At 38.6% G+C, this 22,360-nt stretch overlaps 1 protein-coding gene across 2 annotated transcripts in view; it reads left to right on the forward strand.

The window, feature by feature from the left end:
• Positions 1 to 5,995: 5,995 nt before the first annotated feature.
• The window catches only part of LRGUK (leucine rich repeats and guanylate kinase domain containing), a 66,858-nt gene continuing 50,493 nt past the window's right edge, over positions 5,996 to 22,360 (forward strand). For both annotated transcript variants that reach the window (XM_077179283.1, XM_077179285.1), the window contains exons 1-7: positions 5,996 to 6,253; positions 7,710 to 7,817; positions 9,324 to 9,405; positions 11,484 to 11,584; positions 11,935 to 12,016; positions 13,685 to 13,809; positions 20,683 to 20,826. In XM_077179283.1, the coding sequence (XP_077035398.1) occupies positions 6,083 to 6,253; positions 7,710 to 7,817; positions 9,324 to 9,405; positions 11,484 to 11,584; positions 11,935 to 12,016; positions 13,685 to 13,809; positions 20,683 to 20,826 (813 nt within the window). In that variant the 5' untranslated portion in view covers positions 5,996 to 6,082. The remainder of the gene's footprint in view (positions 6,254 to 7,709; positions 7,818 to 9,323; positions 9,406 to 11,483; positions 11,585 to 11,934; positions 12,017 to 13,684; positions 13,810 to 20,682; positions 20,827 to 22,360) is intronic.

Consider the following 22,360-nt stretch of genomic DNA (forward strand, 5'->3'; position numbering starts at 1 on the left):
GGATGGATGGATGGATGGATGGATGGATGGATGGATGATGGATGGATGGATGGATGGATGGATGGATGATGGATGGATGGATGGATGGATGATGGATGGATGATGGATGGATGGATGATGGATGGATGATGGATGGATGGATGAACAGATGGATGGATGGATGATGGATGATGGATGAACAGATGGATCCATGGATGGATGATGGATGGATGGATGGATGATGGATGGATGATGGATGGATGGATGGATGGATGATGGATGATGGATGGATGATGGAGGGATGGATGGATGATGGATGGATGGATGGATGGATGGATGGATGGATGGATGGATGGATGGATGAACAGATGGATGGATGGATGGATGGATGAACAGATGGATGATGGATGATGGATGAACAGATGGATCCATGGATGGATGATGGATGATGGATGGATGGATCCATGGATGGATGGATGATGGATGGATGGATGGATGGATGGATGGATGGATGGATGGATGGATGATGGATGGATGGATGGATGGATGATGGATGGATGATGGATGGATGGATCCATGGATGGATGGATGGACAGATGGATGGATCCATGGATAGATGGATGGACAGCCCATCCATGGATACCAAGGTGTGGATCCCCCCCAGCCTCATCCCCTGCCATTCACAGACAGCTCTGCCTGGAGGGGTTTGCTGGGAAGCCTTTCCACTGAGGCTCCTTTGTCTCTGGCTGCAGCAGTTTTATTTTATTGGCATGAACCATAACTGCAGATCTCGTTCTGGATGTGGTGCATGGCAGTGAGGGGAGGCCCTCAGACAGGGAGGAGGTCCCAAGAGGAAATTAACACTGCAGCAATGTCACTGCTATTGCTCCAGACGAGCAGGGAGCCCTGTGGGATGGAAAGGAGTCGTTTCGCAGAGCTGAGACACAGCCAATCCGAGAAATGGAGTGGAAAGGAGTCGTTTTGCAGAGCTGAGACACAGCAAATCCCACAAATGGAGTGGAAAGGAGTCGTTTTGCAGAGCTGAGACACAGCCAATCCCACAAATGGCCGCTTGCGCCCCCATCCTGAGGCTCTGGGATCCCCGGGACACACAAACCCCGCTCACCCCCGCAGACCTTGGCCACAAAGCTGCCTGTGCTGTAATCCCAGGAATTCATTCCCCAAGGATTCATCCCATCACACTTTAAAGCTCCACATCAGTTGTATCCCAGGAGCAACCCAGGCCTGGATGTCCAAGGCTGAGTGCAGAACAGGGAATGTGGTGCCCTGAGGACTCTGTGCTCCAAACATGATAAATTCCAAAGGAAGCTGAGATCCAGGGAACCCAAACATTACTCTCCAGGACACAACCCTTGGTGGGCTGGCCTTGCTCTTTCATTCCTGGCTGGGAAATTGGGATTCCATCCTAACCCAAGCTGGAACTGCCTGTGCCCTGCAGATCAAGCTCTGGCTTTTGCACTGAGCAGGGAGCATGCTCAGAATGAGATGTTTACCTTTTTTTTCCATTCCTTCCTTTGCTGATTGGATCTAACCACCGAGGCAGGAACAAAACAAAACCCTGAGGTGGCTGTGGCCAGTATCTAATCATTAAATTTGCTTTTGGATGACCTGTGCAAAGCTCATCGGGAGCCATTTCCTGGGAAGTTCATTGCATCGGTGTTCATTATTTACTCTGCTAAGCTGAGGCGCAGCGGCAATCAGGGGAGAAAATTGGCCTGTTTGGGCCTTTCCCTTCGGTGTTTGTAATTTCCTCTGCTGAGCTGCAGCATGAAATGGGTTTGGCACAGCCACAGCCCCTCGGGGGCTGCCTCAGCTCGTCCCGCGGCACCCAGGCACCGTCAGGGCGAGGGAGCAGGGCCAGCATTTGCTGTTAGCGCTCCTGAGTGGGAAGTGCTCCCTCTGTCAAGAGTGGGGAGGTTTTATGAGGACAACAACTGCAGATTTACAGCTCCAGCTCTGGGTTTCGGGGTTGTTTTAATGCTCATTTGGTGTTTGCTGTTCCAGAGCCAGGAGAGTTTGGGGAACATTTCACGCCGGAGCCAAGCAGTGTTTGGAATTCAAAATAAGATGGAATATTTGGGGAAACATCTCACCCACCTGTGTCCTACTGATGCCTCAGAGTTCAGCTTTTATATTTTTCACATTCTGAGCTGCTTTAGTCTGTGGGTTGAGCTTCATATTATGGGATGGTGAGCTCTGTGCACAGAGCAGGGAGACAAAACAATTCCTGCTCCAGCTGGGCACCAAGGACAAATTGTCACTGTCATATTTTCTGAAAAATCCCTTTGCCATGATTTCTTCTCCTGGGAAGCTGAGAAGCCTCAGAGAAAAAGGAAAACAATATTATCTCACTTGCTTCTCCTGGGTTTTGCTGCTTTGGAATGTGGTTGGAGATTGTTTATCCCACAGGTGATTGTTTCATTGGTTTCATGGGAATTGTTTTGACTCAATGACCAATCACAGTCAGGCTGTGTCAGTACTCTGGAAGGAGTCACAAGTTTTTCATTATTATCTTGTTAAGCCTTCTGTAAGTATCCTTTCTGTATTCTTTAGTATAGTTTATTATAGCATTCTTTAATATAAAATAGTATCATAAAATAATAAATTAGCCTTCTGAGAAGATGGAGTCAGATTCACTCATTTCCTCCTTCATCCTGGGCACCCAGCAAATACCACAACAAATGACCCAAATCTCAGCCCAGGAGCACAAACCCCGTGGGCTGGAGAGAGAAAAACAAGCAGGGTGGGACTGCAGGGGCTAAAGCTGGAATGGGACAATGAACTGCAAGGTGCAAATGGAGCAGAACTGATCCCAGGGAGAGACCCCAGGAGCGCTGGTGCATTTTGGGGCCATTTTGGTTCATCTTGGGTGCAGCCCTGGCTGGGCTCTGGTGCTGCCCAAGGTGCATCCATGGAGGAGATCCTTGGAATGAATCCCTGCTTTATTCTGGAACTCTGCCCAGCCTCTGCTCTAGCTCAGATTCCCAAGGCGTTGCCATCAGCCCCATCTCCTGTGGGGGTGACCCAATTCCCTGTGTGCAGGAGGGAAGCAGGGGATGATGACCCTGCAGTTTGCAGAAGGCAAAACCCACGGATGTGGGCTGCGAAACAGGGGGGCTTGGCAAGGAGAACATCCTGGAGATCACAAATGCTTGGAACAGCCCCAGCAGCACAACAGGGAGCAAAACATCCCTGCCCTCGAGCAGCTCCTGCGTGGCTTTGCCGCTCTGCTGATCCAGAGTTGTTCTCCTGGGTCACAGCAAGCCCCAAAGCCTCCTGATGCCTGGAACAGAGGCTACACAGAGCTTGTCTGAGGTTACAAATGCAGGATGTGGCTGGGGGTGTGTGTGTTCCATCCCCATCTGTCAGAGCTGGGGCAGTTCTCTCTGTTCATGGGGCCACGTGCTAAAACCAGGTGGGACAGTTTTCTTTATCTCTCCCACAGCCAATCCTCCCTTCAAAAAGATCTCTTCTGTTCATTGAGTTTCCCTGATCCAATCCCATCATCCCATGGGGAGATGCTGCATTGCCCAGGGGAGGAGCCAAGCATTCCTACCTGGATCCAATCTGAGCCTGGGCACAGCACAGCAGCCTTTGCCCAGTGCATTGCCAGAGGAGCAGCTTCTGCTGCCCTGCATGGCCAGAGGGAGCCCAGGCCCATCTCCAGCAGCCCTGGAGCTGCAGAGGAAAACTCCCCCCTTGTGCAGGATCCCTGCTCCAGCAGAGCCACAGCTGGCACTGCAGGAGGGCTGAGCCCCCATGGGATGGGGCTGGGCCACCCCCTGACACACAGGGGACAGCTCCTGCTCTCACTCTGGCAGTGGGTTGGTTTTCTTTTTTGTACTATTGCATTTGTATTTTTAATTTTCCTAGTTAAGGACTGTTATTCCCATTCCCATATCTTTGCCTGAGAGCCCCTTAATTTCAAAATTAAAATAATTCAGGGAGAGGGGGTTTACATTTTCCATTTCAAAAGAGGTTTCTGCCTTCCTTAGCAGACACCTGTCTGTTCAAACCAAGAGAGAGTTAAAGGAATAAAGTAGGGATTTATTAAAGATCTTCACAGGATACAGCTTGGGCAGTGCAAGAGCCCAGCCATGGATGGACCCAAGATGGACTCTGAGTCACGAGTTTTCACACTTTTATAAGTTTTGGTCCATTTCCATATTGGGGTTTAATTGTCCAATTCCAGTTCCAGGTTATGCAGTCCCATCCTCTCAGATTGCTCTCCTCAATTTGCTGTTGTTTCCACTTTTTGGGCCTGAAGCTGCCTAAAACCCAAGCTGTCCTTGGTTCTGGGGCTGGAAAAGGATTGTTCTGTGTGACTGAGCTGTGAGGAGAACTTGCTGACACTTTATATGGAGTTCAGAGTCACACACTAATGCAGAATCTGGAAAATAGGAAAGCTAAAACTCAGGGCATCGCTCCCCAGCCCCAGACAGGGCTCCCCTTCCCTTGCAGGGCTTTCTGTCCTTTCTGAGCTCTCCACTGCCGGGGGCTGCTCAGTGGAGAAGGAATAAATCCCATTAAGGGTTTGAACATTTATGAGCAGAGAGATAATAAAAGGAGGTAATTTGGGGTGGCTTTATTGCACTTATCATAATGTTTCCCTGAAGCACAGAGATAAAAGTCAGCGAGCAATGTCCATAAGGAGTTTTTATATCTCCCTTTTCGTTTTTTTCTTAGCAATAATCACCTCATTCAAAGATGAGATGTCACTTTACCAACAATGGAAATTCACTGCAATAACCCCATCCCCGATATTAAATTGTTTAACCACATGGATAAGTTCTTTCCCCATGTTTATCTTGCAGGGATTTGTATTTGGAGACATCTCCTCCTCCTTTTCCCCTTTATTTTCTGCCTTTTCATTCTCAGTTTACCCCATTCTGCAATGTAAAAAAAAAAAAAGAAAAGTGAATGTTAGACCCAAAACCTCAAATATCTTTAGCATCTTTACTTCAAATTTGTATTAGGAGCAGATTGCTGTCTGTAAGATACACATGATATAAAAACAGGACAACACACAAAGATATCTCAAAAGCTGTAATTTTGCTTTCCCCTGCTGTGACAGTCTCATCTCTCATTATTTCCCAAATATCTGGCAAAATTATATAGATTTTTTTTCTTCCACCCATCAGTTCTGAAATCGTACCTTTTTCTTAAGGAAAAACAGTATTTCACCAGCTATGGAGCAGTAATGGTGTGTTGTGAAAGAAAGTATAACAACAGAAATCTAATCTAAATTTTTATTTATCTGTGTGTGTGTGTGTCTATACATACACACACACACAAACATATATATATATATAAAATTAATATTCCCAGGTCTGTTTCAGTGCAATTGGAGGCACAAAACTCACTTAAAGTCACCCCTTCCTGCAGGTGAAGAGACCCAGCCATTTACTCATCCTTAACAAGAAGTGTTTTCCTGTTCAATTTTTTGCCCTGAAATCCCTCTTTTGTGCTATTTTTGGCCCAATGGGATGTGAGGAAAAATGCGTATTTTACGGTTGGCTTTTGGCAAATATTCAAATGAATATTATATGTGTTGTGTGAGAAAGTGATGCTGTATTAATTCTCTTAGATAATGTGTTAAATATAGTTTTAGGTTATAACATAAGGTTAAAATGCTATGTAGGCAGGAAGAAGTTCGTTTCTCCTGATAATGGAGCAATAAATTCTTTTTCTCTGAAAGATTCAGGCGTCCTGTGGCTGCTATCTTGGTGTGAGTCCTTTCTTTAAAAAAAGTATCCTACATAGCATAGTTTCTATTTAAACATTTTGTATGTTCAAATATAAAATATTATATAAAATATAATTTTTCACAATAACGTTTTTAAGTTGTTGCGCGCCTCGAGGCGGGAGCGAGGCCAGTGGCTGCCTCAGAGCCGCGAACTACAATTCCCATGCTGCCCCGCTGCACGCCCTGCGCTCCTATTGGCTGGCGGGGCGGTTGGCGCCAATCACCGGCTCTTCCCGTCTCCATGGCAACGTGTAAACAAATGGCGGCGGCCTGGTCGGAGCAGGGAGGGCGCCGATAGCGGAGTCCCGTCCGTCTCCTCCCTCCTTATCACAGCTTATGGCGGGCGGCGAGGAGAACGGCCCAAAAGGCAGCCTCGGGAAGCCGCTTCCCCCTCCTGACGAGCCGTCGCAGCCCCTCGCCGAGGGGTTCCCCAAGGAGCGGGCCCGGCCCGGGGGCGAGGATGAGCAGGAGGAGAAGGGCGAGGAGGAAGAGTCGGAGCGCTCAGAGGTTCAGCCCAGGGCTCCCTGGGGAGGGGTGTGTGTATGGGAGGGAACTGCTCTTTCCCTCCTCGCTGTGGATTTTGGGGGAAGAAGGGCAGCACCTCTAATTTCTGCTTTTTTAGGGTCCCTCCCGTCGCCGTGGTGTCCGGAGTCCTCCTGGATTTGTCCTTTCTCTCTCTCAAAATAAATTAGATTGGGAAAAAAAAAACCTTTGAAAATTGTCAATTCCAGCCTTTAACCCAGCACCGCCAAGTGCTCCTGGCCATATAAGATTAAGGATAAACTGGCACATGTATGGCCAAATTAACCAAATTTCCTGCCTAAATTCCCAGCCCTGAGCTTCAAGAAGCCCCGTGGGAATTTTCTCTCCCTGCCCTGCTGGGGTTTAAATCCCAACACCACAAAATATCACCTCAGATTTTGCCTTGTGGAAATTATTCTGTGCTCTCCCTTGCTATGGCATGCAGGTGCTATAATGAAATTATTCTATTCTTTATCTTGGTGGTCCCTGTTGGATTAAGCTATTTTCTGACCCAGAGGTGGGCGACTGAGAGATGTTTTAAAAACTTTTATTCCATTTTCAGTCTCATGTGCAGGGTGAGACAATACAGGTGTTATAATTCATACATCACAATCAGAAGCCAATTATTTCTTAATTACAAGATATTATAAGTGTTTCTTGGTCTGTCAGCTTTAGCCACACCATGCTGTAAATACCTTAAAGTCAATAATCTGAAATTACCCCTGGTGGGTCCCACTGCAATGCATCTTTCACAGTTCTGTTTCTCCAAAGTATCCAACAATCTCCAACCACATTCCAAAGCAGCAAAACACAGGAGAGAAAAATGAGATAATGTTGTTTTCCTTTTTTTTTTTTTTTTTTTGAGGTTCTCAGCTTCCCAGGAGAAGAATCCTGGCAAAGGGATTTTTCCAGAAAATATGACAATGACACAGACGAGGGAAGAGATGAGAATCTCGACTCCATGTTTCAGATTTATTATTTTATGATATATATCATATTAAAAGAAAATGGTACGCTAAAACTATACTAAACTATAGCGAAAGGATTTCATCAGAAAGCTAGAAAAGAATGAATAATAAAATTTTGTGACAGACCAGAGAGTCCAACACAGCTGGACTGGGATTGGTCATGAATTAAAAACAATTCACATGCTCCAAATGCATGCATTCAAAATTCTCCAAATCACATTCCAAAGCAGCAAAACATGGAGAAGCTGAAGCTTCCCAGCTTCCCAGGAGAAGAAATCCTGGCAAAAGGAATTTTTCATAAAATTCCTTCATAAAAAGGAATTTTTCATAAAAATACTGTCCTCAGTGACAGAGGGCCTTTATCAGCCCTGTTCCCACCTGAACCCCAGCAGCCTCTGGGTTCTCCCAAGGGTGGGATTTCCCCTCATAAATCTCCCCTAAATCCATTTTTTCCCTTTTCCTGGTGTTTTTAGGATCACTTGGGGGGGGTGTTGGATGAAGACACTGCAGCTGAGGGGCTCCACACCTTCGGCCGCTCAGCCCCTGGGACCGAGTACGTTTATCTTCATCTGTCACTGCCAGTGAGTACAAGCTAAAAAACATCAGATTAAGGGGCTTTTCTGCACAAATATTCCCTTTTTTTGGACATAAAAATAATATCTAAAAATATAAAAGGAAAATATATCTAGAAACAGAAAACATAAATTCTATATAAAAATATAAATATATAGTATATATAAAATTATATATAAAATAGAGATAAAAATATTTTAAAATTATATGTAAAAATAGAAATATAAATTATATATATATAAAATAGAGATAAAAATATTTTTAAAATTATATGTAAAAAGAGAAATATAAATTATATATAATATATATAAAATAGAGATAAAAATATAAAAAAGTAAATTAGATATAAAAATAGAAATATAAATTATATATAATATATATAAATAGAGATAAAAATAATATCTAAAAATATAAAAGGAAAATATATCTAGAAATAGAAAACATAAATTCTATATAAAAATATAAATATATAGTATATATAAAATTATATATAAAATAGAGATTAAAATATATTTAAAAAATTATATGTAAAAATAGAAATATAAATTATATATAATATATATAAAATAGAGAGAAAAATATAAAAAAGTAAATTAGATATAAAAATAGAAATATAAATTATATATAATATATATAGAGATAAAAATATTTAAAAAATTATATGTAAAAAGAGAAATATAAATTATATATAATATATATAAAATAGATATAAAAATATAAAAATAAATTAGATATAAAAATAGAAATATAAATTATATATAATATATATAAAATAGAGATAAAATATAAAAAATCAATTAGATATAAAAATAGAAATATAAATTATATATAATTTTATTTGCCTTTTTTTCAACAGTAAATAGTTGGGAAAAAAGGCTTTGTTAAAAAGCAAGATGTCAAGAGGCAGATTTTTGTCAATGCCTGTTTCATGTGCAGGGTTTTTGATAAGATTCAGAGTGGCTCCTGCTGACTGCCAGAGTGGAGATTTGTTTTTTCTTTTAATGTAGTAGCATCAGCACTGAGATTTTTTTATTTTTATTTTTTTATTATTATTTTATTATATTTTAATTTTTATTATTATAATTATTATATTTTATTATATAATAATATATTTAGATTATATCATATTAAAGTATTATAATTATATTATTATTATATTATATTATATATTATATTTGTATTATATGATGATTATGGTTATTGTTGCTATTTTTTATTTTATTTTATTTTTTCCTTATCCAGTCCTTAGGTGTGAAAAATGTATCTTCCTCCTTCAGTCAGCTGGAGGAAAAGAAGTAGAGCAATGTGTAAATCACCTGGAAATGCTGCATTTGGGAAGTTGAAGTGGTTGTGTTGTTTTAAAGTCTTTTTTTTTTGCATTTTCTGCATTTCTGGCTTCTCAACATCACTTTCTGTGGATGTCACCTTGTCCTGCTGCAGCTGGAGGGACTTTGGGGGAGCTGAGTTTTTAACCAGTTATTAAAATTGTGATTAAAATCCTTTCCTTTTTCCAGGGTCGTGGGCTGAGTGACATCAGCATTCTCTCTGGATACATTCACCTGCAGAAAATGGAGCTGTCCTCCAATAAAATTAATGGTATGGAGTAAATAAACTACAAATTCCTGGCTGGTGCAGCTGCTTCAGATGAGAAATTCACTGGAGCACGGAGTTTTAGTGTCACAAAGCCTGGCTGACATTTTAATGGTGGCCAACATTGCACAGAGCCTTGATCTCCTCCAAAATGCCCAAAATCTCCACGGCCCATTAGGAGCAGCACATGTTTATAGTGGGAACATGGAGCTCAAACTCTCAGTTTATCACCAGGAGATAAAGTCCCAGTAGGTATCAAGGTGAAAGGCTGGGGCATTTTTGGGGTGCCCCGTGGCAGGAAGGAATGATGAACCTGACTCCTTGTTCTCAGAAGGCATATATTATATTATATTATATTATATTATATTATATTATATTATATTATATTATATTATATTATATTATATTATATTATATTATATTATATTATATTATATTATATTATATTATATTATATTATATTATATTATATTATATTATATTATATTATATTATATTATATTATATTATACTATATTATACTATATTATACTATATTATACTATATTATACTATATTATATTATATTATATTATATTATATTATATTATATTATATTATATTATATTATATTATATTATATTATATTATATTATATTATATTATACTAAAGAATACAGAAAGGATACAGACAGAAGGCTAAAAAGATAATAATGAAAACTTGTGACTCCTTCCAGAGTCCTGACACAGCTTGGCCCTGATTGGTCATTAATTAAAACAATTCACAGAAACCAATGAAACAATCACCTGTGGGTAAACAATCTCCAACCACATTCCAAAGCAGCAAAACATAGGAGAAGCAAATCAGATAATATTGTTTTTCTTTTTCCATGAGGCTTCTCAGCTTCCCAGGAGAAGAAATCCTGGGCAAAGGGATTTTTCCAGAAAATGTGACAGTGACAAAGGCGGGGATTTGACACGTGCAGGTGGCAGAATATTCAATTTATGCTTGGTTTGGTTCTGCCAGCCTTGAGTTTTCCCTTGTCAGGGTTTTCCATGGGTGACAAAAGGTCAAAAAAATTACATTTTTTACATTTAGAAAGGTGCCCAATGGAGACTGGGATGAGCTCCACCAGCTGCTCCTTCCCTCTCTATATATATATTCTTTTTAAATGTAACATCAAGTGGAATAAGCTGTGCTGGGGCAGCCACATTATTTCTCTCAAGATCCTTTCACTGGAGGAGCTGGAGTCCAAGAACAGCAGCACTTTTGTGAAGCAGCTCCTCTCCCTGCTCATTTTAATAAGATTTTAATTTTTTCTGTGGAGGCCAGACATGAACGGAGCAGGGACTTTTCCATAGCAACCCCTCATTTACTCCTCAGTCCTGGCCTAAATGCTTTGCTCCACTAATTGATAACTCAGAGTCAATCTGTCATTCTAGAGGTGGAGATAAAAATAATATATAAAAAATAAAACATGTATAAAAATACATAAGAATATAAAAATTGCATATAAAATCTATATTCCATTATATAATACATTATATATCATATTATATATACAATATAATATTTTATATATTATATTATAGTATATTAATAGTATATTATAGTATATTAAGTATATTAAGATATTATTATATTATTATATATTAGATATTATTATATTATTACATATATAATATATATGTATATATTATATATGTAATAATATGATATAATAATATATTAATATCTAATATATTATTACACTATATTTTATCTAATATATATTACACTATATTAATGATATATTATATTAATATATTATTATATTATGTTAATAATATAATATAATATAAAAATAAATTCTTGCTTTGAGGCAAGTCAGCTGGCATAATGAAAATAAATGTCTGACTTGGATATTTATTCTTTGTGGTTTATAAACCTTTTTTTTCCCCTTTAGGAGAAGGTGTTAATATCTCTGATTTCTGCATTTCAGGCATCACCTTCTGAACGTGCAGCTCCAAATTAACTCTTAATTGCTGCAGGATGTAATTATCACATTTTGCTGGGATGATCTTTGCATTCAGGCCCAGCATTTGACATTTTGTTTCTTTTCCAGATCTTTCCTGTGTCAGTCACATGCCTTATTTAGTAGAGCTGAATGCTTCCAAAAACAAACTGACCACATATTTCAATTTTAGAGCACCTAAAAACCTCAGGGTAAGTCTGAAAAAAACATTAAAGTTTTAAATTCAAAACCATTTTCTGAATCTAAGTAAGATGTATTTGAGCACAGGCAAAAGTCAATTTTTATTCCTTTTTTATTCACTTTTCTTACCTCAATACACATTTCCTTTTCCATATATTTGGGTCTGTCTTTCATTTATATTTATATGTATAATTATGTGCATTTTATTTATATTTTTGTTCATTTATTTGTATTTTATTTATGTCTTTTATTTTCTCCCACACCGAACCCCTGCATGTGGTGGGAGGGTGGAACAAACTCCCAGCCAGAGTAAGTGCTGAAGAAATAACCCCAAATTCCTCTCTTTTTTTTTTTCCTTTAGGAAGTCGATTTTTCACACAATCACATCCCAAAAATGAAAGATTTGTCAGAATACCACTCACTTACCAAGCTCCTGCTGGATTGTATCCTTTGGGGAATCCTAAATGGGAAAAAAATTGATTTTTTTTTTTTTTGCTTTTTCTTCAAATAAATTCCAGTTTTCTTTGTATTTTCCCCTTCATATCAGTTTTGTCCTTAAAGCTGAGGTAAAATTGTAATTCTGGTGCTGAGACTGAGCTTAATTTACTTCAGCATTGATGGTGTTAAAATATAACATATACTATATGAATATATATAATACAATTATATATAATTATATATATAATATATAATATACAATATATTATATATAATAATAAGTATAATATTATATATTATATACATAATTTAAGGATAAAATTTAAATTATATATATTAAAATAAATCTATCTAAAATAAAGATATATAATAACTATAGTATGTATTATATAAATAAATATAATATATATTATATCATATTATGTTATTTATTAAAGTAGTTTTTTATTTTAAAAAAATATTATTTATTTGTGTTCTTCCCACTTTACAAAGCCTGCAGCTGACACAAATCCTGTCAAAAATGGCACCAAAACACTCTTTTTTTACAGTCTTAATTTTCCATCATGCTGCAAAAACCCCTCCAGCAAAATGAAAAAGGGGAGAAAATTAAAAAAATATATAAAATCAAATATTTGTTTTGTGGAGCTGATCTGTAGGTTTTGATATTGTGGATTTTTGGTGGATTTTTTCATGCTCAGATATCCTATTTGGTGAAATGGAGATTAAAATGTTTTCATACACACAAGAGAAATCCCCAAAAAAGAGGAAAATGAGGGCAGGGTTGGAAATTCAGAATTCAGTGGCACCAATCTGTGTCGAACTCTCCTCAGCAGGCAGAACAATCCCGTTTTTAATCAGAGATGGAAAAATCCTCTCTGAAATCTCCTGCAGAAGCAGAAACCTTTCCCATTCCTTTCCCAGTGACACTGACTCACCTTTCCTCACCATTTTTAGTGAATTTTGATGCACGTGGTCAGGACATTTTCTCTTTTTTATTTTTGTGCACACCTGAGAGCTTTCTAAAGGGAGGAATTGTCCACACAGAGAGAGACACAACTTGGCCAAAAATAAATGACAAAGCTTTATAGTGAGTAATGAAAAGGCTAAAAATGAATTTATTATTATTCAGGGCTGAGCAATTTGCTGCCTCACATGGCTGCTTGTGGCTTAAACTTTAATTTTTCTTTATTCAAACTTTTGCCCAACTCCAGTCACCAAAGAGTCCCAGAGTTTTACCTGATTTTGGGCAGATCCAGGGTCAGGTTCCTCTCACTTCATCCATTCCAAGGAGGAATTGGAGCTGGATTTGTTCTCACAGGTTCTTTGTTTAGGGAATTTGAGGAGTTCTGGTAATGCTGAAGTTCCCTGAGAGGAATTCTAATTACTTGTACTGTTGTTTTTATCTGTGATGTTAATTTAAAATACACTTTCTCCTCTCAGGACAGATGGCCAGGACACAACAGGTATAATTTAAACTGAAATAACCCCATCAAATTATAACTTGAATAAAAACTTGAATAATTTCTGTAGGAGCAGTGGGATTTAAACCCCTTCAGGATAAATCCTTTCCCGTCCAGCTCCCCACCCCATAAACCCATTTTGTTAATTTATCACCTCATTACTGCTCAGGTTTTGTGTTCAGCTCCTTTGTTTTTCCTGAGAGCTCTGCCCAGTCAATGAGATTGAGGAGATCCGGGGGCTGGAGGAGTGTCACAGCCTGACCCAGCTGGGACTGTCACACAACCGGCTCGCTGCCATCCGGGGCCTGCACAGCCTGCCCATCAGAGTCCTCAACCTGGTGAGGAAAAGGCATTTGATGCTTTTCCTGACTGGCTCTCATCCAGAGAGCAGTACCTGGATATAAATAGTAAATATAATATTGTAAAGATGAGGATAAGAAATATTATATATATTATTTTATATTATATATTATTTAATGTCATGTAATGTGTCATGTAATATGTCATGTAATGTCAGGTAATGTTATATTATATAATATAATGTTATATTATATTTTATATATTATATTTTATATATATGGTCTATAATATATCATATTTCATATATCATACATAATATATCATACATCATATCACATATTAGATCATATATTATATAATGTATCATACATTATATTATACATTATATAATGTTATATGTCATGTAATGTCAGGTAATATTATATAATATAATGTTATATTTCATATATATGGTATATCATATATCATATATTATATAATGTATCATACATTATATTATACATTATATAATGTCATGTAATATGTCATGCAATATGTCATGTAATGTCAAGTAATGTTATATTATACAATATAATGTTTTATTATATTTTATATATATGGTATATAATATATCATATTTCATATAATATATTATATAATATATTATATAATGTACCATACATTGATTATACATTATATAATGTCATATAATATATAATAAATGTAATATATATTATATACTATATATTTTATAAATAAAATATTTTATGACACCTATAGATTCTATAAATTACATATAATATCCATTATATATAATTTATATAATATTTCATAAGCATTATTACATAATTTCTTATAAATATTATCCATATGAAGATAATTACATAACGAATTATCAGAGATATCTGCAATACTATACATTTTCAAAATTAATAATACAAATGTTGCACAACCCAAACCTATTTTTAATGCAATCCAGCGGCTCCAAAAGCAACAGGCTGCTTTAAAAAAGCTTTTACTTTGTAATAAGAAGTAAAAAATATTTAATGGGACTTCAAAAATAAATCCCAAAAAAACATATATAGTGCTCCTATTGGCTACATTAGTTTTAAGCACCCACATAAATATTTGAAGTGAAGTGGATGAATCCCTTATCAGGAATAGAAATATTCTTTTTCCAATCCTTTTTAAAAATTTGAAGGTTTTTCTTCTATTCTGTAAAATTGGATGTAGAAAATACCAGCTCAGATTGGCCCTTGGCTGCTGCAGGATTCAGGGAAGGTGTTCACATTTAGCATGTTTTGAGAAATATATTCAAATAGTTTTAATAAAATTATATTTCACATCTATGATACCTCCAGGAGCTCTCAGTGGCAATAAATTGGAATTTGGTCTCATTTTTAGTGGGGAGGATGAATTCCAATTGGCCAAATCCCATGGAAATGTTCTGAAAGGAGCTCTAGGAGTGTGAGGAGCTTTTTTCTAAATACTTGAAAATACTTTGATGCTTTTTTCTCCAAATTTGAGCCACAGCAAGTCCCTCCACCACTGTGTGCCCCGAATCCCTGGTTTGTCTAAAGGTCCGCCAGGAATTCCTTGGGGAATCTGCTCTGTCCAAAGCTGGGATTTTGTTAACAGTTAAATTTTATTAAATGTGATCCTGTTCCTCATTTGGGGTTCTGAGGTGCTGATATCTCTATTGATAACACTGCTTGTCTTTTTAATTAGCCATGGGAAAGTGATGGAAAGAGATTTTAGCTGAGCATTTTCTCTAAAAATTAGAAATAATTAGAATAAAATGCAGTTGCTATTATTATTATTACTATTACTATTATTACAGTAATTATTCTCCTTCTTTCTCCCTTTCTTTTCTCCTTCTTTCTTTTCTCCTTCTTCCTTTTCTCCTTCTTCCTTTTCTCCTTCTTCCTTTTCTCCTCCTTCCTCTTCTCCTCCTTCCTTTTCTTCTTCCTTCTTTTGTCCTTCTTTCTTTTCTCCTTCTTTCTTTTCTCCTTCTTCCTTTTCTCCTTCTTCCTTTTCTCCTTCTTCCTTTTCTCCTTCTTCCTTTTCTCCTTCCTTTTCTTCTTCCTTCTTTTGTCCTTTCTTCTTCTCAGCTTTCTCTCCCCTTGAGCTTTTCTTTTTTAAGTTTGAAAAGAGCAGAAAGTTCTGAAGTTTGGGCAGAACACTTCAAAACCTGTAAATTCTCCCTTGCTGTACCAAAACCCCCTTTATTCCACTCATGTTTGCAAAGGAAAAAAAAAATAAAATAAGAAGCACAGCTCTAATGAACTGGACCCTTAGGAATTTTCTGTTTTTAAAAGGTCCATCCCCAAATCCCTTTTGTTCCCAGGATTTTCTGTGCACCTCTGGCCCAGCATTTTGCAATTCCAGCTCTGAGCTGTACCTGATTAACCAGAGGTCTAACGAAGCCTCCATGCTATTAATAGCCTAATTAAACATTTAAAAGTCAGGAAAAATGTCAAGGACAGACAACTGGATTAACATTAGAGTCAGCTGGCTTATTTATTTCAACAGTTCCTAAATATTTATTAATAGGAGATGAGGCTTCCAAGCTTTCAGCACAAGGTGAGGCTGATGGAAAAATAAAATTTGCAAGGTTATGGAGGAGGAATCCTGTGGAGAGGCCATCTGGGAATGTGTGGGACAGGGATGAGCATGGAATTGTTATCCCTGCTTGGAGGTTGGGCAGAAATGAGTCTCTGATTTGTGAGGCCCTGAGGAGTGAAACCATCTGGAGGCCAGTGAGAAATCAGGGCCTTGTTTGAAAAAACTCTGAGGGTTGGTTCTCAGAAATTTGGGGCGTTTCGTGTGGGAAAGTCTGGAAGAACTGACAGGGAAATTGGGGTTTTTTAATTATTATTTTTTAAACATTTCTGTGCTGTCACTGACAAGCGAATGGAGCCTTCAATTGATGTGTGTTACTGTAGATTTATGTACTCCAGGGAGATTTTGGTATCATACCAGGGAATCAGGGAATCATGGAATGGTTTTGGGATGGATGGGACCTTCAAGGTCACCCAGTGCCACCCCTGCCATGGCAGGGACAAAATTCCACCATCCCAGGCTGCTCCAGCCCCAGGGTCCAACCTTGGACATTGCAGGGATCAGGGGCAGCCCCAGCTGCTCTGGGAATCCCTTCCCAAAATCCCAGCCCAGTCTCCCTCTCCAGGGAATTCCCTCCATTCCCAGCTCCCCCAGCCTGGGATTGGATCCATCCCCACCCCGACTCCTCTCTAGGAAGGGATTTTGGGATCCGGGGGCTTCACTGGGAATCTCAGGACTCCAGGAAGGGTCTCCCTTCCCTTTTCCATCCCAAATTCCCATAAAAATCCCTCAGGATGGATTCTGAGTGTCCCAAATCCCGGAATGGTTTGGGTGGGAAGGGACCTCCAAGCTCATTCCAGGGACACCTCCCCTATCCCAGGCTGCTCCAATCCTTCCTTGGGCATTGCAGGGATGCAGGGGCAGCCCCAGCTGCTCTGGCAATCCCAGCCCAGCCAGGAATTCCTCATTGCCAAGATCCCATCCCTGGCTGCCCTCTGGCACTGGGAGCCATTCCCTGGGTGCTGTCCCTGCAGGCCTTGGCCCCAGTCCCTCTGCAGCTCTCCTGGAGCCCCTGCAGGCCTGCAATGTGCTGGAAGCTCTCCCTGGAGCCTTCCCTTCTCCAGGGGAACATTCCCAACCCTCAGGCTGTCTCCTCTCTATCCCACCTTAATTTTTTCATTATTTATTCTGTAATCACAAGTGTAAATAGAGCCATGATTACAGAGGGAAATTCAATGTATTTATGTATATATATTCCATAATTTTCCATGCATCTCTGTGTTCTAAATTTTGAGCTGGATGGTGACAAGAGTGTTCTTGGGCCAATATCAGCTTTTAAAAATTGTCAGAGCTCTTTTTATTGCTGTTGTCTCTTCAAGGTGAGTTGGAGATAAGCTAATCAGGAGAGAGGTGATTCCTTTTTTCCATGAGTAGAAATGTGACATATCAAGATGTGCATGAGGTTAATGCATAATGGCCTATTTGTGACAGGATTCTCTACAAGAAAGGATCCTCAAATCCTACAAATAATTTTTTTTTCCCCTCAGCAATGTTGTTTTCCATAGAGATATATCTGCAGAAATGTCACACATCAGGATGTGCATGAGGCTAATGCAGAAAGGTCTATTTGTGACAGGGTTCTCCATGAGAAAGGATCCTCAAATCCAACAAATAACTCCTTTTTCCCCTCAGGAATGCTGTTTTCCATAGAGGTATATCAGCAGAAATATAACACATCAGGATGTGCATGAGAAAAATGCATTAAGGCCTATTTTGACAGGATTCTACATGACAAAAACTCCTCAAATCCAAAAAATAACTGGTTTGGTTTTTTTCCCTCAGGAATGTTGTTTTCCATAGAGGTATATCAGGAGAAATATAACACACCAAGATGTGCATGAGAAAAATGCAGAAAGACCTACTTGTGACATGATCCTCCACAAGAAAGGATCCTCCAATCCAACAAATAACTCCTTTTTTCCCTCAGGAATGTTGTTTTCCATAGAGATTTATCTGTAGAAATGTAACACATCAGGATGTGCATGAGGCTAGTGCAGAAAGGCCTGTTTTTTTACAGGATTCTCCACAAGAAAGGAGCCTCAAATCCCACAAACAACATTCCAGAAGGAAAAAAGGAGTTGTTTTCCATAGAGGTATATCAGCAGAAATGTAACACATCGAGATGTGCATGAGGCTAATGCATTAAGGCCTATATTTTACACGATTCTCCATGACAAAAAGTCCTCAAATCCAACAAATAATTCTTTTTTTTCCTCATGAATGTTGTTTTTCATAGAGGTTTATCTGTAGAAATATAACACATCAGGATGTGCATGAGGCTAGTGCAGAAAGGTCTATTTGTGACAGGATTCTCCACGAGAAAGGATCCTCAAATCCCACAAATAGCACTCCAGAAAGAAAAAAGAGAGTTATTTGTTGGATTTGAGGATCCTTTCTCATGGAGAATCCTGTCACAAATAGGCCTTTCTGCATTAGCCTCATGCACATCCTGATGTGTCACATTTCTACAGATAAACCTCTATGGAAAACAACATTCCTGAGGAAAAAAAAGAATTATTTGTTGGATTGGAGGTTCCTTTCTTGTCGAGGATCATGTCACAAGTAGGTCTTTCTGCATTAGCCTCATGCACATCTTGATGTGTTATATTTCTGCAGATATACCTCTATGGAAAACAACATTCCTGAGGGCAAAAAAAACCCCAAAACTGTTATTTGTTGGATTTGAGGAGTTTTTGTCGTGGAGAATCCTGTCAAAAATAGGACTTAATGCGTTTTTCTCATGCACATCCTGATGTGTTATATTTCTGCTGATAAACCTCTATGGAAAACAACATTCCAGAAGGAAAAAAGAGAGTTATTTGTTGGATTTGAGGATCCTTTCTCGTGGAGAACCCTGTCACAAATAGACCTTTCTGCATTAGCCTCATGCACATCCTGATGTATTATATTTCTGCAGATAAACCTCTATGGAAAACAACATTCCAGAAGGAAAAAAGGAGTTGTTGCAGAATTATAACACATCAGGATGTGCATGAGGCTAGTGCAGAAATGCCCATTTTTAACAGGATTCTCCACAAGAAAGGATCCTCAAATCCAACAAATAACTGGGTTTTTTTCCCCTCAGGAATGTTGTTTTCCATCGAGGTATATCTGCAGAAATGAAACACATCAGGATGTGCATGAGGCTAATGCAGCCCTATTTTTACAGGATTCTCCACAAGAAAGGACCCTGAAATCCAAGAAATAACTTTTTTTTTTTTTCCTTCAGGAATGTTGCTTTCCATCGAGGTTTATCAGCAGAAATATAACACATTAGGATGTGCATGAGGCTAATGCATTAGGTCCTATTTTTTTTTTACAGGATTCTCCATGACAAAAAGTCCTCAAATCCAACAAATAACCCTCTTTTTTCCTCATTAATGTTGTTTTCCATAGAGGTTCATCAGCAGAAATGAAACACAACAGGATGTGCATGAGGCTAATGCAGAAAGGCCTATTTGTGACAGGATTCTCCACAACAAAAATTCCTCAAATCCAACAAATAACATTCCAGAAGGAAAAAAGAGAGTTATTTGTTGGATTTGAGGATCCTTTCTCATGGAGAATCCTGTCACAAATAGACCTTTCTGCATTAGCCTCATGCACATCCTGATGTGTTATATTTCTGCAGATAAACCTCTATGGAAAACAACATTCCTGAAGGGAAAAAAGGAGTTGTTTTCCATAGAGGTATATCTGTAGAAATTAACATATTAGGATGTGCATGAGGCTAGTGCATAAAGCCCTATTTTTGACAGGATTCTCCATGAGAAAGGATCCTCAAATCCCACAAACAACATTCCAGAAGGAAAAAAGGAGTTGTTTTCCATAGAGGTATATCTGCAGAAATGTAACACATCAGGATGTGCATGAGGCTAATGCATTAAGGCCTATATTTTACAGGATTCTCCATGACAAAAAGTCCACAAATCCAACAAATAACTCTTTTTTTCCCTTAGGATTCTTGTTTTCCACAGAGGTTTATCAGCAGAAATTAACAGATTAGGATGTGCATGAGGCTAATGCATAAAGGACTATTTTTACACGATTCTCCATGACAAAAAGTCCTCAAATCCAACAAATAACTGGGTTTTTCTCCCCTCAGGAATATTGTTTTCCATAGAGGTATATCTGCAGAAATGTAACACATCAGGATGTGCATGAGGCTAATGCATTAAGTCCTATTTTTGACAGGATTCTCCATGACAAAAACTCCTCAAATCCAACAAATAACACCTTTTCCCCCTCAGGAATGTTGTTTTCCATAGAGGTTTATTTGCAATTTCTCTGCTTTCATTTTTTTTCCCTAGAGCTTTAACCAGATTGAGAAGGTGGATGGGCTGAAGAGCTTGAAAAATCTGCAGTGTGTCAATCTGTCCCACAATAAAATCAACAGCCTGCAAGGCCTGGAGGGGCACGACCTGCTGGAGGCGATCAACCTGGAGGACAACCAGGTACCAGCCTGCGCTCAGCTCCTTCCAACAGCACGGAATATTCTCATTTTTCAACAGCAAATTCCTTGAAGGGCTCCAAAAACCCTCCAGCACTGCAAGGGATGATTAGAAAAGCTGAATTATTTTCTTTTTGCTGTTTCCCACGTTGATTCCTGGCATCCTCTCAGCCCTTATTTAATATCTGAGGTGGCTTTTTCTCCACTCAGGTGCCCCTTTGGTGCTGTCACTCACTGAGGACTGGGTCAGGCAGGGATGGGTTTGCAGCTTTTCCACCTCAATTATTCCAAAAGATCTTTACTTACACCACACAGGGGAGGTTGTTAATACCTCCCAGCCCAATTTTATGACCACAGATCCTTCTGAGCTCTCAGCTGGAAACTCCCTGCAAAGCAGAACCGCAAAAAAAAACCTCTTAAAAAGTGGATTTTGTTATGCAGAGCAATTTTCTGTGCTGGAAATACAATGGCACCGTCCAACTCTTTTGAATTTTGAATGCCAAGCCAAATACCCACAATAATTTCGATATTGATCTTCCAGCATCCTTAACTGGAAAAAAAAAAATAAAAATCAATTCATGAATCACTTTGACGTCAAAGAAGTGTGAAAAAAAAGATAACCTAAGGAAACAAAAATATAAAGCAGCAATGGAACATTTTCTACATTTTCTGTCATTTTTCTCTCCTTGCAAGTGGATTTAATTCGAGTCACTGTGCATTCTTTTTTTCTGCCTGACATTTAAAGGTGCCTCAATTGCAGCAGACAGGAAACTCTCTAATGGTGTGCTTGTTATTAACATTAATAGCAGCACTTCCAGAGCCTTATTTATTTTCCACTGTTCTTTCCAGCACAGAAAAACTCTTGATTTTTACCTCATCAAAACTTGCCTCTTTGAATGATGTCACTGAAACTGTTCAGTGAGTTTTTCAAATGTTATTTTGAACTTTTTATTTTTTAATGTTGCCTTCTAAAGGATCATTTAAAGAGGAGCTTTAAATAATTAACACAGGGAGTTAGTTCAGCTCACAACCATTAAGAATGATCTTAAATTCTTGATTTTTTTTTTACAAAATGGGCACAACAGGTCCAGCTGCAAATGTGTAGTTTGTGAACACTCAGTGATTTTCCAGCTGTTGATGGCTGGAATTCTGGGATTTATTGAAGAAATCCACTCAAATCACATTTAACTTCACCAGAACTGTCCTGGGTGGGGTGATTCTCATCTCAAAGTGAGTTTAGAGCAGGCTGGGGTTGAGGTTTATGTTTTTAGGCACTTTAAAAAGACTGAGTATAAATTAGGGAGAATCTGGAGGTTTTAGGTTCAGTTGGGCCTTTCAGGATTTAGAAGGGGCTATGAAAGAGGTGGAGAGAGGATTTTTACATGGAAAAACACCAGACAGGAGAAAAGGGAATGGTTCTGCAGTAAAAGAGGAGAGACTGAGGTTGGATTTGGGGCTGGAATTCCCAGAGCACCCCTGGAAGTGTCCCAGGCCAGGCTGGACCCTGGCACAGTGGGAGATGTCCCTGCCCGTGGCAC

The sequence above is a fragment of the Agelaius phoeniceus genome, chromosome 5 (assembly GCF_051311805.1).
Source record: "Agelaius phoeniceus isolate bAgePho1 chromosome 5, bAgePho1.hap1, whole genome shotgun sequence".
NCBI classification, from domain to species: Eukaryota; Metazoa; Chordata; class Aves; order Passeriformes; family Icteridae; genus Agelaius; species Agelaius phoeniceus.